The following is a 15,000-nucleotide window of genomic DNA, read 5'->3' as shown; positions in this document are numbered from 1 at the left end:
GTGTGTGTGTGTGTGTGTGTGTGTGTGTGTGTGTGTGTGAGTGGTGTGTATCTACATGCATACAGTATGTGTATGGATGTGTGTGTGTGTGTGTGTGTGTGTGTGTGTGTGTGTGTGTGTGAATGGATGTGTGTGCGTGTGTGTGTGTGTATCTACATGCATATGTGTATGGACATGTGTGTGTGTGTGTGTGTGTGTGTGCTGGTACTCATGGATATGGTATGACCCCAGTGTGTATATTCCCCTAGCTGGAGTAAGTGGGTCAGGGCAGAGCAGGGCAGGGCAGGGCGGGTGGTGGATGGTGGATGGGTGGTGGGTGGGTGGGTGCTGGCTGGGCCTGTATTCCCTGGCTGCATGCTAAGTGCTGCTGCAGAGGGGCTCCTCTGGGCCGGGGGCCGCTGCTCCACTTTCCCCTAACCCTCCGTGACGGGCACCGGCCTGCAGTGTGCTGCTCACACACACACACACACACACAAGCGCACACTATCTTATGGAGACATACTTTAGGTTTAGGGCCAGGTCCATTTAGTGTGTGTTGGTATTTCGGAGAGTGTAAGACATGTGTGTGCAGTTAAGGGACATTTTGTTGATGAACACATTTGCAGTCTTGTGTCAAGGGTCATCATGAGCTCAGCTCAGCTCAGCTCTCTCTCCCTCTCTCTCTCTCTCTTCCTCTCTGTCCTCCTCTCTTGCCTTTGCTCTCCTCCCAGCCCTATAAAACATGAGCAGAAGTCTAGAAGCTTTACTCACTAACAACACTGTTGGTACATTCACATTACTCCCACACCTTTTACTTGATGCTTTTACTGTGTAGGTAGATATTATTTTTACATAAGTGTGTGTGTGTGTGTGTGTGTGTGTGTGTGTGTGTGTGTGTGTGTGTGTGTGTGTGTGTGTGTGTGTGTGTGTGTGTGTGTGTGTGTGTGTGTGTGTGTGTGTGTGTGTGTGTGTGTGTGTGTGTGTGTGTGTGTGTGTGTGTGTGTGTGTGTGTGCACTGGTCTGTGCTTGCAGATGGACCCCGGCCCACTCAGAAAGAGGTGATCTCTCTCCGCGCTTTCATGCTTCTCTTCCTCAAGCAGCTCATCCTCAAGGTAAGGGCAGCTCTCTCCCAGGCTCTGCTGGACTATATATAATGCTGACCTGCTTTACAGGCAGTCAGGTGGTGCAGTCAGCTGCATACATGCAAATGATGGACAGGCTGTTTGTAGAGTGTCGAGAATGGTCTACCGCTATAACACAATAGACATAAAATCTGTCTTCTACTCAATAATCTCAGAATACCAACAATATTTAAATCTGAGAGAGATTACATTTTGAGAGTGTGTATATACAGTATACCCTGCATTCACATAGACACACAGATCCAACATTTCTTTCTGTTGACATTTCTTTCTGTTCTCTTTTTGATGGCCATGGCTCTTTGTCCTGCAGTGCTGTGATACAGTGATGGTTAAAAGTGTTAAAAGACTTAAAAGAGGAACATAAAATCATCTTTTGGAAATTGATCTTTATACCTTAAGTAAAAAATGAGGAAATTGCCAACCTTTAAGAACACCAGTTTTCTTTGTGAATGAATAATTTATCATAAATGAATAAATGTTCTTCCTTAAAATACATGGGTCATAAGTATTGGCACCCCAATGTTAAATCCCCATAGAGGCAGGCAGGTTTTTATTTTTAAAGGCCAGTTATTTAATGGATTCTGGATACTATGCATCCTGATAAAGTTCCCTTGACCTTTGGAATTAAAATAGCCCCACATCATCACACATTCCCTTCGCCATACCTGGAGATTGGCATGGTTTTTTTTCACTTAACCTATTAGCTGTTTTGATTTGCATTGAGTTGATTTGAGTTCAATGAGCATCAAAAGGTTGGATATTTTCTCATTGTTTTGCTTAAGGCATTAAGATCAATTTCCAAAAGATGATTTTATATTCCTCTTTTTAGTCAACTTTAGCATGTGTGCCAACACTTTTGACCATCACTGTATTATAGCTGAAAGCACTCTTTAATTCAGAGTTTGCATGTCAACATTTCCGGTGTCTTCACTCATGTCCGTGCTCCAGCCTTGAAGTCCGTTGCTATTGCAGTACCGCCACAACAGGTTTCATAACCCTATTATCCTGTTTTTCTTTTCAATCTGTTTGTGAGAAAGACAGATGTTTAGCAGATCATCTCTTCAGACAAAAGAAGCCACACGCTGCGGGCTGTTGTTCTTGTTGTTTATAGAAGCACACCCCGGTTGCTGGGCAGCATTGCCTATTCTCATTTGAGGGCTAGCGTTTTTGCTCCCTTCCGGATTGTTCCTGCGTCTCCTCCATCCCGTGATTCATCACATTCGCCTCGCTCTGTGGCGAGGGACGAGAGACGCGAGACGAGAGACAAGACACACACACACTCCTACCCTGCGGGCAGTAGGCCTGATTGCATTCTGAAATGGCAACGCGCCTAATTACTGCCGGCCTATTGTGCATCATAAGAGGAAAAAAAAAGAAGCCGTCTGAGCACTTGTGTCCCCGGAATGTCTCCTCCTGCCATCATGGTCTTTATTTGTGAAGTTCAGAGAATAATCTGAGTCATCATGGATAAGAGGAGCGATGCCAGAGGGAGCATGAGGGGATGATGTGCAGCATTGACACTCTCTCTTTCTCTCTCTCTCTCTATGTCTCTCTCTCTTTCTCTTTCTCTTTCTCTTTCTCTCTCTTTCTCACCCTCACACACAAGCAGGAACTTTGTTGTGTCTTTGCTTTTTAAAATCATGACTTGGCATCTGCTATGTCTACTGTTTTAAGGTGCTGTAATTCTACGAGGCTGTTAGAATGTAAAGCACTAAAGTGTAAAGTGTGTGTTAAGAATGTAAAGTGAGATAGTTGAACAGCATGGTGTCTGAGCGCATCCTAGTGCAGTTGGCAGCAGGTGCAGACACTCGTAATCACACAAGTGGCGTGAGGCAAACAGTACTTCCAAAACAGCATATCAAATCCATAAACCTCTTAGAATGAGTTTGAATAACCGTGAGGGGTGCTCAGGTCAATGCCAAACAGCTGGGACTGGATAAGCCAGTGATGGAAATAAAGCTACTCGGAAAACGACTTTATGCTCATAAATCACAAAACCTTCATACATCTATTTGAAGGAACTCCTGTTTCCTGTTTCTTAAACATTATGTAAATCCTAAATTGTTGTTTTTTTTCTCTCTCTCCTATGTGTCTGTTTCAAAGGACCGAGGCGTGAAGGAGGATGAACTGCAGAGTATTTTAAATTACCTGTTGACGATGCACGAGGTAGGTATAGCCGCCTGGAGCCAAATATAGCACAACCCCACCGGCAATCTCTCTTTGATTTGCAGCACTTGCAGTGTTACTGCCTGTATTGATGCCTCCACCTCATTAGATTTAGCACTGCTCAGATGTGTCTCTGTCGGAGTAAAACTTGTAAAGAGATGTTCAAAATGCGTATTGATTTACACATTTGTCCTCACTCGTCTTCCCTCTCACTTTGTTGCTTGCGCTCTCTCTCTCTCTCTCCCTCCATCGTTTCTCTCTCTTTCTCTCTTTCTATCCCTCTCTCCTCTGCTCTCATTCCTCCTGGGTCCCCTCTCTGTTCTCTCGCTCCGCTGCAGGATGAGAACATCCATGACGTCCTGCAGCTCCTTGTGGCCCTGATGTCGGAGCATCCTGCCTCCATGATCCCCGCCTTCGACCAGAGGAACGGAATACGGTGAGCCCTAAGGGACAAACCACGCCTCGTTGCTCGCTCTCTCTCTCTCTCTCTCTCTCTCTCTCTCTCTTTCTGTCTTGCTCTCTCTCTCTCTCTCTCTCATACACTCTCTCTCGCTCTCTCTCTCTCTCTCACTCGCCCACCTGCCTGCCTGTCTTCCTGTGCCCGTCTGTCCGGCAGGCTTGGGCTCAGGCGGCCCGGGCCTTACATAAGCGGGCACGGGCTTAGCCCTGTCATGCCCGCATCAATCACACTTTTCATGGCCCAGAGCGTCCCGCGGGGTATTTAAGTGTCACATCCAGTCGCTGTCACCTCGCTTCTGTTAGACCCTTTTTCTCTCTCTTTCTCTCTCCACTGTTTTATCCCCCTGAAGCAAAATAGAGGGAAGTTTTGAATTAAATGATGAAATAGATTCTTAAGAAGACTGTGAACTTTTTGTTTTTGTCTAGATAAGGGATTTTTGTCTAGTGTGTGTGTCCATTGTTTGTGTTGTGTCTAGACTTTGATGAAGTGCTTACCCATACACTGTCTTTGACAAGCAGCTGAAACCAATGACTTTTCTTCCTCCAGGGTTGTCTACAAACTACTGGCGTCCAAGAGTGAGAGTATTCGAGTGCAAGCACTTAAAGTGCTGGGCTACTTCCTAAAGCACCTTGGCCACAAGTAAGTTCCTCACGTCAAAAGCTACTCTCTTAGCACCTAAACTTTTTTGCGTTTTGGCACATTTAATGATGTAACCTTATGCAAACAGTATGATTAAATGATTTAATTGGCTGATAAGAGGATGTCATTGAATGGGGAATGTGTATGCATGTATATGTTTCCATTTGGACTTGAAGCATTTCTGCTTTTCTGCATAAATATCAGTAGCACTGTGCATACATTTTTGTTATGCACATAAAGTGGTATACACTCCCTCCACCATTTCTACATTTGTGACGGATCAAAGCAAATGAGTATACTTTCATCTCATGACTCGATGTTCACATTTCAAATCTGTGTGTGGGGGCGCAGGGCTAAATCATCTGAACTGTGTCACCATTGGCATGCTTCTGAGCTGAATTAAGTAGATAAAGAGAACAGCGACAAATGTGTGTGAGAGAAGTGTAATTGATGTAACTGACCCAACCGAGTGTAAGAGTCCTCTCAGTCCGAAAAAAAAAAAGCCGTTTTTTGTAATTTGCATGTGGGGTCCTGCAGGGTGGACGTGTCGGTCAGATTAGAGTGTCCGTGCCAGAGATGACCGGCTCCGGTCTGGTTTGAGGGGACTGTGTTGTGGAGAAAAGTTGGCAAAGTCGTGGGTGCACATAATCAGCCTGATAAAGCATCTGTGATGTGATGTAATGCCTTGTAATGAATGCAAGTATGGAGGCGAATTCCGAGGCGGCGGCCCGACTGTGTTGTGGTGATAGCCTTACCGTCTTCGCCTGATAAATGGTCGGCCCAGTTTCCGTTCCTGAACCTGTTGTTGCGAGTCTGTGGCATTTTGGATAAAAGCGTTTGCTAAACACCAGACAAAGTGGCTCAACACTCGCTCGTTTGTCAGTGCATAGACGTATACACACACACACACACACACACACACACAGGGCACATGTGACCATCACAGATTCCCTTTAGAGAAAACACTGCTTGCTCCTCTGTTGCTTCAGTGTCAGCCAGTTTGTCCTTCAAAGGCCAGTTGGCCTCCAGATCTGTGGCCTTGTGTGTGCCTCAAACAGACATGGTGCCAGTGAGCTGCTGGCCACTGTGTCGCCGTGGCGTTTGTTGTCATTTCGTTTATTTCCCCCCCCCCCCACCCAGCTCATGGCCCTGTCCTCTCTCATTGGGCTGCTGGGATTGGCTCGTCACTGCTGGGCTGTGATGGGGTGGGTGACAGGCCTTCTGTGAGATCCTTTTGTTGTGTCTGTGAGTGCCTGTGTGTTTATCTACTGTGTGTGTGTGTGTGTGTGTGTGTGTGTGTGTGTGCGTGCGTGCGTGTGTGTGTTGGAGAGAGATGGATGTGGGAGAGCGCCGTGGGCCGTTAATCGTAACGCGTGTGCGCGAGTCCCCCCTCGAGGATCGGCGTGTCAGCTGAGATCACGTCAAGCCGACGCCACTTCATGTATCTATTCATGGCGCCGCGGCTCTTGCTGGGTGAAGCCACCCATAGCCTGCAATGGAGCGCACAGCGCTGGCTTTCGCCCTCACTGACAGAGAGCCAACAAGTGAACAGCTATTAGCCTGCCAGCGCTGCTGTGTGTCTTTCATGTGTCTGCTCATGTGTCTGCCTATCTGTGTGTGTGTGTGTGTGTGTGTGTGTGTGTGTGTGTGTGTGTGTGCACACGTACAGTATGTCTTATGGCCTGTTTACCTCTGTCTGTTTATGACTTTCTCCATCTGTCTACTCCCTATTGAGCTCTTCTGTCTACTGATCGCTGTAGTCTGTCTCTGTGTCTGTCTCTGTGTCTGTCTCTGTCTTTAAGTGTTTGTGTCTGTTTCATTCAGCTTGTCAGTCTTGTTTGTAGGAAGAAGGTGGAGAGTGTGTACCTCATCATGTGGATGTCTGTCTGTGTCTGCCTGTCTGTCTCTCTCTCTCTCTCTCGCCATCTGTTAGTCTGTCTAGACAAGCCTGACAAGTCTGCTAGTCTCTCATCCACTGAAGGTCATAGACTTCTAGAATAGGATAGAATCTTTGTGCTGTTTGTGTTTGCGTGGTTGCCAGTCTATCAGCTTTCCTGTCTCTCTCTCTCTTTGATGATCTGACAGAAGGTGTGTGTGTGTCGCTGTCTTTCACAGGAGGAAGGTGGAGATCATGCACACACACAGCCTCTTCACACTGCTGGGGGAGCGCCTGATGATGCACACCAACACCGTCTCCGTCACCACCTACAACACCCTCTACGAGGTTAGTCACCCTAGCAACACACAACCTACAACACCCTCTACGAGGTTAGTCACCCTAGCAACACACCACCTACAACACCCTCTACGAGGTTAGTCACCCTAGCAACACACCACCTACAACACCCTCTACGAGGTTAGTCACCCTAGCAACACACCACCTACAACACCCTCTACGAGGTTAGTCACCCTAGCAACACACCACCTACAACATCCTCTACGAGGTTAGTCACCCAAGCAACGCACCACCTACAACACCCTCTACGAGGTTAGTCAGCCCAGCAACGCACCACCTACAACACCCTCTACGAGGTTAGTCAGCCCAGCAACGCACCACCTACAACACCCTCTACGAGGTTAGTCACCCTAGCAACGCACCACCTACAACACCCTCTTCGAGGTTAGTCACCCTAGCAACACACCACCTACAACACCCTCTACGAGGTTAGTCACCCTAGCAACACACCACCTACAACACCCTCTACCAGGTTAGTCACCCTAGCAACACACCACCTACAACACCCTCTACGAGGTTAGTCACCCTAGCAACACACCACCTACAACACCCTCTACCAGGTTAGTCACCCTAGCAACACACCACCTACAACACCCTCTACGAGGTTAGTCACCCTAGCAACACACCACCTACAACACCCTCTACGAGGTTAGTCACCCCAGCAACATATCACATACACCACCTACACCACCCTCTACGAGGTTAGTCCCCCCAACAACACATCACATACTGTACAGCACAACCAGAGGTTAGTCACCCCAGCAACACATCACATACTGTACACTACAACCAGAGGTTAGTCACCCCAGCAACACAACACATACAGCTCAACCAGAGGTTAAAGGGGCTGTATGCAGTTTTTTTTTTTTTATCCTAAAAGTAGTTAGAAATATCATCTGAATGTGAAGAAACTGTCATTTTAAGAGTGTCTACTGTATGTAATACTACTTTTCACCACTTGTGGAAAAGCAAATACAATGGTATTTACAGTAAGGTGACCAGATGTCCAAGACCAAAACCAGGGGACATAATCCCAAAAACGGGGACATTTTCAGTTTGACTATCAATCTCATCGAAATACAGTACTACATACAAGTTTTATCTTCAAAAAACGGCGACATGGGTAGTTTTTCTGTATTTTCCCGGCGACAGGCCACCAAAAATGGGGACTGTCCCCTGAAACCGTGGAAGTCTGGTCACCCTAAAATACAGTGAAGTTAGACAAATGGCATTGCAAATGTAATGGAAAGTTCATATAGGGCTCTTAACAATAATCAAGGGAATGGGATAGTCCCTAAATGATTAGGCTGTTACTAATTAGAATGTTTAACATTATTGCTAAAGGAATGATAGATTTGCAAGACATTTTGGGTGTTTTTTTTGTTGTCCAGTATTTGCTCCACATAGCTTGCATTCCTCCGTAGCTTGAGAGCTGAGTATAATTGATGGCCGTGCTCTGTGGAGCTGACCGCAGTGCCACCATGCCTCCAGCACTGGTCATTACTGTGGTCACACTCGAAGCTATTCACCAGAGGGGAGGGTGTGCCGTGCACGGACCGAGCCCTTTCATGCTTCACGCTCCTCAGAGATGCTGAAACGCAGGCCTTTCACTGGGCTCTGACTCCTTGACTCTGTGTCAGTGGCGGAAATGTTTTCCAGGCGACAGCACGTCTAAATGTCTGAAATATTTTCGCGTTTGCAGATCCTCACGGAGCAGGTGTGCACTCAGGTGGTCCACAAGCCCCACCCGGAGCCCGACTCCAGCGTCAAGATCCAGAACCCCAGTAAGACCCGTCTCCCAGCAGCCAACATGGCACAGTGTGTGTGTGTGTGTGTGTGTGTGTGTGTGTGAACCCCAGTAAGACCCATCTCCAGGTCTCTGGTCCTCACAATGTCTTTAAGAAACTGTCTTTGTAGTGAGTCGGACGAGTGACTGAGATGTACGAGTGACTGAGATCATGAGATCATATGACATTACTGTGTGTGTGTGTGTGTGTGTGTGTGTGTGTGTGTGTGTGTGTGTGTGTGTGAGTGTGTGTGAGTGTAGTGATTCTGAAGGTGGTGGCCACACAAACTGTCTTTGTCATAAGTTGTACGAGGGACTGAGATTATGAGATCATATGATCACATTATCTTGTGTGTGTGTGTGTGTGTGTGTGTGTGTGTGTGTGCAGTGATTCTGAAGGTGGTGGCCACGCTGCTGAAGAGCTCCACCCCGAGTGCCGACCTGATGGAGGTGCGACGGCTCTTCCTGTCCGACATGATCAAGCTGTTCAGCAACAGCAGAGAGAACAGACGGTGAGTTCTGTTCCTGTCACACACACTCACGCGCCCGCTCACTCACACTAATGCACAACATCTACATACATTCAAATGAATGCAGTAAACAGACACACACACACACACACACACACACACACACACACACACACATAAATCACGTACACGAAAAACACAATGGCACTAGTACAAGTGCAGATAAACACACACACTCCCGCTCTCGCTCACTCAGACTAATGCACAACATCTACACACATTCAAATGAATGCAGTAAACAGACACACTCACACACACACGCACACAAATTCTGTACAGGAAAAACACACGCTCATTCTTGTCCGATGGCACTAGTACAAGTGCAGATACACACACATAAGCACACACACACACACACACACACACACACACACACACACACACACACACAAACTCACGCTCCCGCTCACTCACACTAATGCACAACATCTGCACATCTACATACATTCAAATGTATGCAGTAAACAAACACACACACACACACAAATTCCGTACACACGCTCATTCTTGTTCGATGGCACTAGTACAAGTGCAGATACACACACACAGACACACAGACACACACACACACACACACACTCAGCCCCACGATGCTCCCTTTTGTGTGTGTGTGTGTGTGTGTGAAAGGCATGAAAAGTGGCGAGTGGCTCCTGTTTTCTCATTAGCGGCGTGCTGTAAAGCACTCAGCGCGCTCCTCCCCCCCAAACAGCGCCGCAGCACCTCGCTGCCACTCAGAGCCACTCACAGCTCCTTGTCGGCCAGATCTGAAGTGCCGGGCCTCGGCGGCGGGCATAATTTATGTCAGTGTTGGCAGACGTGGGCAAAAAAGGGGCACCTCAGCAGGCTCTACGCTACTGTGGCTGCTGTCGCTACCAGCTCAAGCGAAAGCGTACCCAAATGGATATTAGTACTATGTGTCCATCATTCAGTGAAATGCTGTACATTTGGTCTTTCCCGTATGTGTAACCTTCTGTGGAGACCCCTCTAGTTTGTTCTAATGGTGTAGAACCTTCTGGGTTGTTCTAGAGGTGGAGAACCTTCTGGGTTGCTCTAGTGGTGGAAAACCTTCTGGGTTGCTCTAGTGGTGGAAAACCTTCTGGGTTGTTCTAATGGTGGAGAACCTTCTGGGTTGTTCTACTGGTGGAGAACCTTTTGGGTTGTTCTAATGGTGGAGCACCTTCTGGTTTGTTCTACTGGTGGAGAACCTCTTGGGTTGTTCTACTGGTGGAGAACCTTCTGGGTTGTTCTACTGGTGGAGAACTTTCTGGTGTGTTCCACTGGTGGCCTTTCCTGTAATTGTTTGTTGTGTGTGTGATGTGTGTGGTCCTCTGCAGGTGCCTGCTGCAGTGTTCAGTGTGGCAGGACTGGATGTTCTCGCTGGGCTACATCAACCCCAAGAACCCCGAGGAGCAGAAGATCACGGAGATGGTCTACAACATTTTCCGCATCCTGCTCTACCACGCCATCAAGTACGAGTGGGGCGGCTGGCGCGTCTGGGTGGACACCCTCTCCATCGCCCACTCCAAGGTGAACGCCAACGCCAATGCCAGCGCCAGCGCTTCTCTCTTTCAGCTTTTTCCTCTTTCCTTTCTTTCTGTTGTATTCCATACTTTCTTGAGTCACCTATTACATTACAATACATTTGGCTGACGCTTTTTTCACCAAAAGTCCCCTTGTAAGTCCAGCAGCACCATGAATCCATTCCAGCGCTAGGTTTAGCCCTTTTCAGAGCTCTCGCTGGTGTCAGGGTGGCTCCTGTGATGTGTCTGGAGCAAGTGCACGGTCACACTTCTCCGCCGATTAGCATAGCAATCAGCAGAGCCCCCTGCTCGCTGGAGGACATGCTACAAGCTAACCTTGCCAATGACAAAACACCATATTAAAGTCCAGACTCGCTGAGGGGATAAAAATGCGGATCACAACCTTCTCCACCCCTCACTATGCACAGACAGCCAATTTACATGTCACCAGACACCCCATTCAAAAACACTGGACTCTCTGTGCATGGCAATGTTTGGCTGTAGAACATCACTTCACATATGATGTAAATCATATATGTTGGCAATTCTGCTGAGTAATATCTGCATGGTTAACATCATATATATAATCTACATCTCTCTATATATATATATGATGACAAATTAAAAGCCGTTTAAAGCCAAATGCATATGTTGATGATGAAATGGCCAACTTGATTGTTAATTCTGTCTTTGTCATGTAAATCATATATGTTGGCAATTCTGCTGAGTAGTATCTGAATGTGCGTCATATATAATAGATAATCTACATCTCTATATGTACATGACAAATGCATATGTTGATGATGAATTGGCCAACTTGGTTGTTAAGTGTGCTTGTCTGTGCCTGTGTTACTGTAGGTGACCTATGAGGCCCACAAGGAGTACCTGGCCAAGATGTACGAGGAGTACCAGCGTCAGGAGGAGGAGAACATCAAGAAGGGCAAGAAGGGCTCCGTGAGCACCATCTCCGGCCTGTCGGCCGCGCCCGCCGCCACCGTCAACGGCACCCTGGAGCTGGACGACACGTCGCAGACGCAGACGCCCGAGAGCGAGGCCGACTACGGCGAGAACGCCGACTCGTCCCGCAACCTGCTGGCCGAGTGCAAGGGCGCGGAGGGTCCGGCGGGAGCGGAGGCGACCACGGCGGCGGTGGCGGTGGTCGGGGCTGTCGCGGGTCCCGCCGGCGTGCGGGTGGAGGTGCACGACCTGCTGGTGGACATCAAGGCGGAGAAGGTGGAGGCCACGGAGGTCAAGCTGGACGACCTGGACCTCTCCCCGGAGGTGCTGGGCGTCGGCGGCGGAGGCAACGGAGGGGTCAGCGTCGGGGTCGGCGCGATGGAGAACGGGCCTCTGGTGGAGGTGGACTCCCTGCTGGACTCCACCTACTGCGCCGGCATGCACAAGCTCAACGGCAGCCTGGCGCCCAAGGAGCACGAGCTGGCGGGCATCCGCGCGGGCAGCAGCAGCGCCAACAGCGGCGCTGGCGGCGGCGGCCTGGACGACGGCGCCAACCTGGGCCCGCTCATCACGCTGGCCGACGAGAAGGACATGCCCAGCGTGCCCAGCAACAACGGCTTCCTCTTCCCCAAGGGCGACGAGAAGCTGCTGCCCTCGCTGGCGTCGCCCGGCCCCGCCGCCGCCGAGCCCCTGGTGCTGCCCCCGGTGGTGGTGGCGGGCGCCGGCGAGCAGGCCTGCGACGACCTCAGCCTGCTGGCGCACATGACCACCTGCGGCTCGGACCTGGGCCGGGCGGGGGCCGCGTCGGCGGCCGGGGGAGCCGTGCTGCCCGAGGACGGGCAGTTCAAGCTCCGGAGCGCGCTGGTGGACATCAGCACGCTGGCCGAGGCCGAGGCGCGGGCGTCGGCGCGGGCCCTGGAGAGCGGCGAGGGGGCGGAGGGCGCCACGGCGGAGGGCACCTCAGCGGCAGGCCTGGAGGGAGACTCAGCGGCGGGCGCCAAGGCCACCGGAGACGCCACCAGCACCACCTCGGACACGGAGCGGTCGGACGATGGCAAGGACAAAGAGATGAAGAAGATCCAGACCACGGCCACAACTCAGGTGAGGCCTCTCATCACTGTCCTCCGCTACTTCACCTGGTGCCACCTCCTATGCAAACACCTGTTCTATTCTGTTCCATCTAAGTGTTATTGCACAATAGCAGATGGGCCGTCAGCCATCACCATCGGATAATGGGCCATACAGATGGTCTATGAGTTGTGTGGTCTAGTTCTGCATGGTGGTGGTGTCTGTTATGGTGTGGGTTATTCTGCCGTCAACGTCGGACAATACAGATGGTCTATGAGTTGGATGGTCTAGTTCTGCATGATGGTGTCTGTTATGGTGTGGGTTATTCTGCCGTCAACGTCGGACAATACAGATGGTCTATGAGTTGGATGGTCTAGTTCTGCATGATGGTGTCTGTTATGGTGTGTGGGTTAATCCGGATCTTTCCGTCTGGCGTGTAGGCCATGCACGGGCGCACGGCGGCTCAGATGGAGCGGGACCTGCGGGTGGACCTGGGCTTCCGCGGGATGCCCATGACCGAGGAGCAGCGGCGGCAGTTCAGCCCGGGCCCGCGCACCACCATGTTCCGCATCCCCGAGTTCAAGTGGTCACCCATGCACCAGCGGCTGCTCACCGACCTGCTCTTCGCCCTGGAGACGGACGTGCATGCCTGGAGGAGGTGAGCCATCCATCCTACAGGGGGCGCTGTTTCAACAAGCTCTGGCCTTTTGCACCAATTAGGCCATCTTACGTTTCAAAAGGCTCTTTTAGACAATTATAAAAGAGGAAGTTTAGTAAAAGATACTTTCATTTAGTCCAGGCTCAGGTCAGATGTCAGTATGTCCATCTGGAGTAATGTGATTAAGCCCACTTTAATAATGACACCTTTCAACTTTGCTTAGCCATTTTCTTTCCTTGACCATAGCTAGCAGTATTGTATTGTCTTTTCAAAACTAAGGAAAGGGTTTGTTGCTTTGATGTTAAAATGCAAATGAAATGGGATGTGCAGCAGGCATAATTGCAAAACAGAATCACAGTTGATAAGCTACTGCCTGGAGACGTTTCATGCTAATAAACACATTTCCTATTTTGTTCTTTTATCAGCAGTCCGACACTTTGTTTACAAAAAAAATGTAACTAACAGCTGAATACTGTTTGATATTTTGGGCTAATTTAAAATAATCTGTGTGATTTCATGAATTATATCTGTATAATACTCGTTCAGCGCTTCCGCCCAAGCTGACTGTTTACTTTCTGTCTGCTTTTGCAGCCATTCCACCAAATCCGTCATGGACTTTGTGAACAGCAATGAGAACATCATTTTTGTACACAACACTATCCACTTGATCTCTCAGATGGTGGATAACATCATCATCGCCTGTGGGGGCATCCTGCCTCTGCTCTCTGCGGCCACGTCGCCCTCTGTAAGTGGCTCGCTACTGCCCTCTGCTGGCTGGAAGGGCAGGTTGAGCCCAGGTGGTGGGAAATGGAGATAGTACTGTTTTCTGAGATAGGAACTACTCAGGGAATGAACAGCAGCAGCTTTAGATTTTCTGTATGTTTTTTTTTTTAATAAAAATGAATTTATTCTAGTTTGATTCATTTCTATAAATAGCCTGCTACAATGGGGAAATTAAACAGAACAGATTATACGACTAACCATCAGATGCACGTGGAAGAAGGGTCTGCTGTAGAATTTCCTTTGACATACCTTGGTTTTCATAATCTGAATTAACTGAATTGAGTGAACCAATTTTTGTTCAGTCCGAGTTAATGAATGCCACTGGGTGTAGTGGACGTCTTTAATTAGCTGTGTTTATCAAAGCAGGATAATGAAATCGTTAAACACTTGTTGTGTTTAACGAAATGTTCCACCAGAGTCCTCTACATATGATGTCCAGCACCCACAGTGGCATTGCATTCACAGCTGGCTTGTGTTTCTCTGCATCCTCTCTAACCCTTCTGTTGAACCTTAGTTTACTCACAACTAAACCTGCGGCCTAGAGAGGAGACAGTTCTAATCTGTACCTATCTGCTTATTTGATTTTAATACCCTTTTTTCTTTTTGTTCTTTTTTTCTTGTGTGTATCCTTCTGTTTTGCTGTCCTCTCTCGTCCTCGTTCGTCTCTTTTTGTCTTGTGCATGTACAGAGTTCTAAGGTTAGTGCGAACGCTGTAAGTTCCCGTTTCTTTACCTTTTTTATAACATCTTTATCAATATCCTGTTTGCCTTGTGTTTTCACCCTACTAATGTTTTCCATTCTGAGTTCAGTAATGCCAACTAACGTTTCTCTAGTATCTTTGTAATTTCCAAAGTAGCGCTGTATAATGATGATGTAATTGGTACTTTCCCAGTAGACCTCAAACCAGTGAATGGCAGTGGATTTTTATCTGAGCCTAGCGATCTCTATTCACCAGGAAATAGTCTAGAAGGTTCCGGAAGATTCTTCCTGCTAATGACATGACTGTGATGTTGCAATGTCTGTAATATACTATGACAAGAAAATCAATGCAGACACAAGCCAGGAACAGGAATAAA

The 15,000-nt window shown here is 48.5% G+C and overlaps 1 protein-coding gene across 1 annotated transcript in view; it reads left to right on the top strand.

Annotated features, from left to right (window-relative positions):
* The window catches only part of nbeaa (neurobeachin a), a 123,707-nt gene that overhangs the window by 78,670 nt on the left and 30,037 nt on the right, over positions 1 to 15,000 (top strand). The window contains exons 14-25 of the mRNA XM_062537110.1: positions 1,012 to 1,091; positions 3,225 to 3,287; positions 3,626 to 3,723; positions 4,294 to 4,386; positions 6,502 to 6,610; positions 8,325 to 8,406; positions 8,797 to 8,920; positions 10,273 to 10,465; positions 11,317 to 12,516; positions 12,924 to 13,141; positions 13,733 to 13,886; positions 14,613 to 14,636. Of these exons, the coding sequence (XP_062393094.1) occupies positions 1,012 to 1,091; positions 3,225 to 3,287; positions 3,626 to 3,723; positions 4,294 to 4,386; positions 6,502 to 6,610; positions 8,325 to 8,406; positions 8,797 to 8,920; positions 10,273 to 10,465; positions 11,317 to 12,516; positions 12,924 to 13,141; positions 13,733 to 13,886; positions 14,613 to 14,636 (2,438 nt within the window). The remainder of the gene's footprint in view (positions 1 to 1,011; positions 1,092 to 3,224; positions 3,288 to 3,625; positions 3,724 to 4,293; positions 4,387 to 6,501; positions 6,611 to 8,324; positions 8,407 to 8,796; positions 8,921 to 10,272; positions 10,466 to 11,316; positions 12,517 to 12,923; positions 13,142 to 13,732; positions 13,887 to 14,612; positions 14,637 to 15,000) is intronic.

The sequence above is a fragment of the Sardina pilchardus genome, chromosome 5 (assembly GCF_963854185.1).
Source record: "Sardina pilchardus chromosome 5, fSarPil1.1, whole genome shotgun sequence".
NCBI classification, from domain to species: Eukaryota; Metazoa; Chordata; class Actinopteri; order Clupeiformes; family Clupeidae; genus Sardina; species Sardina pilchardus.
Note: the sequence above shows the minus strand (reverse complement) of the source record. Positions and strands in the feature narration are given on the sequence as shown.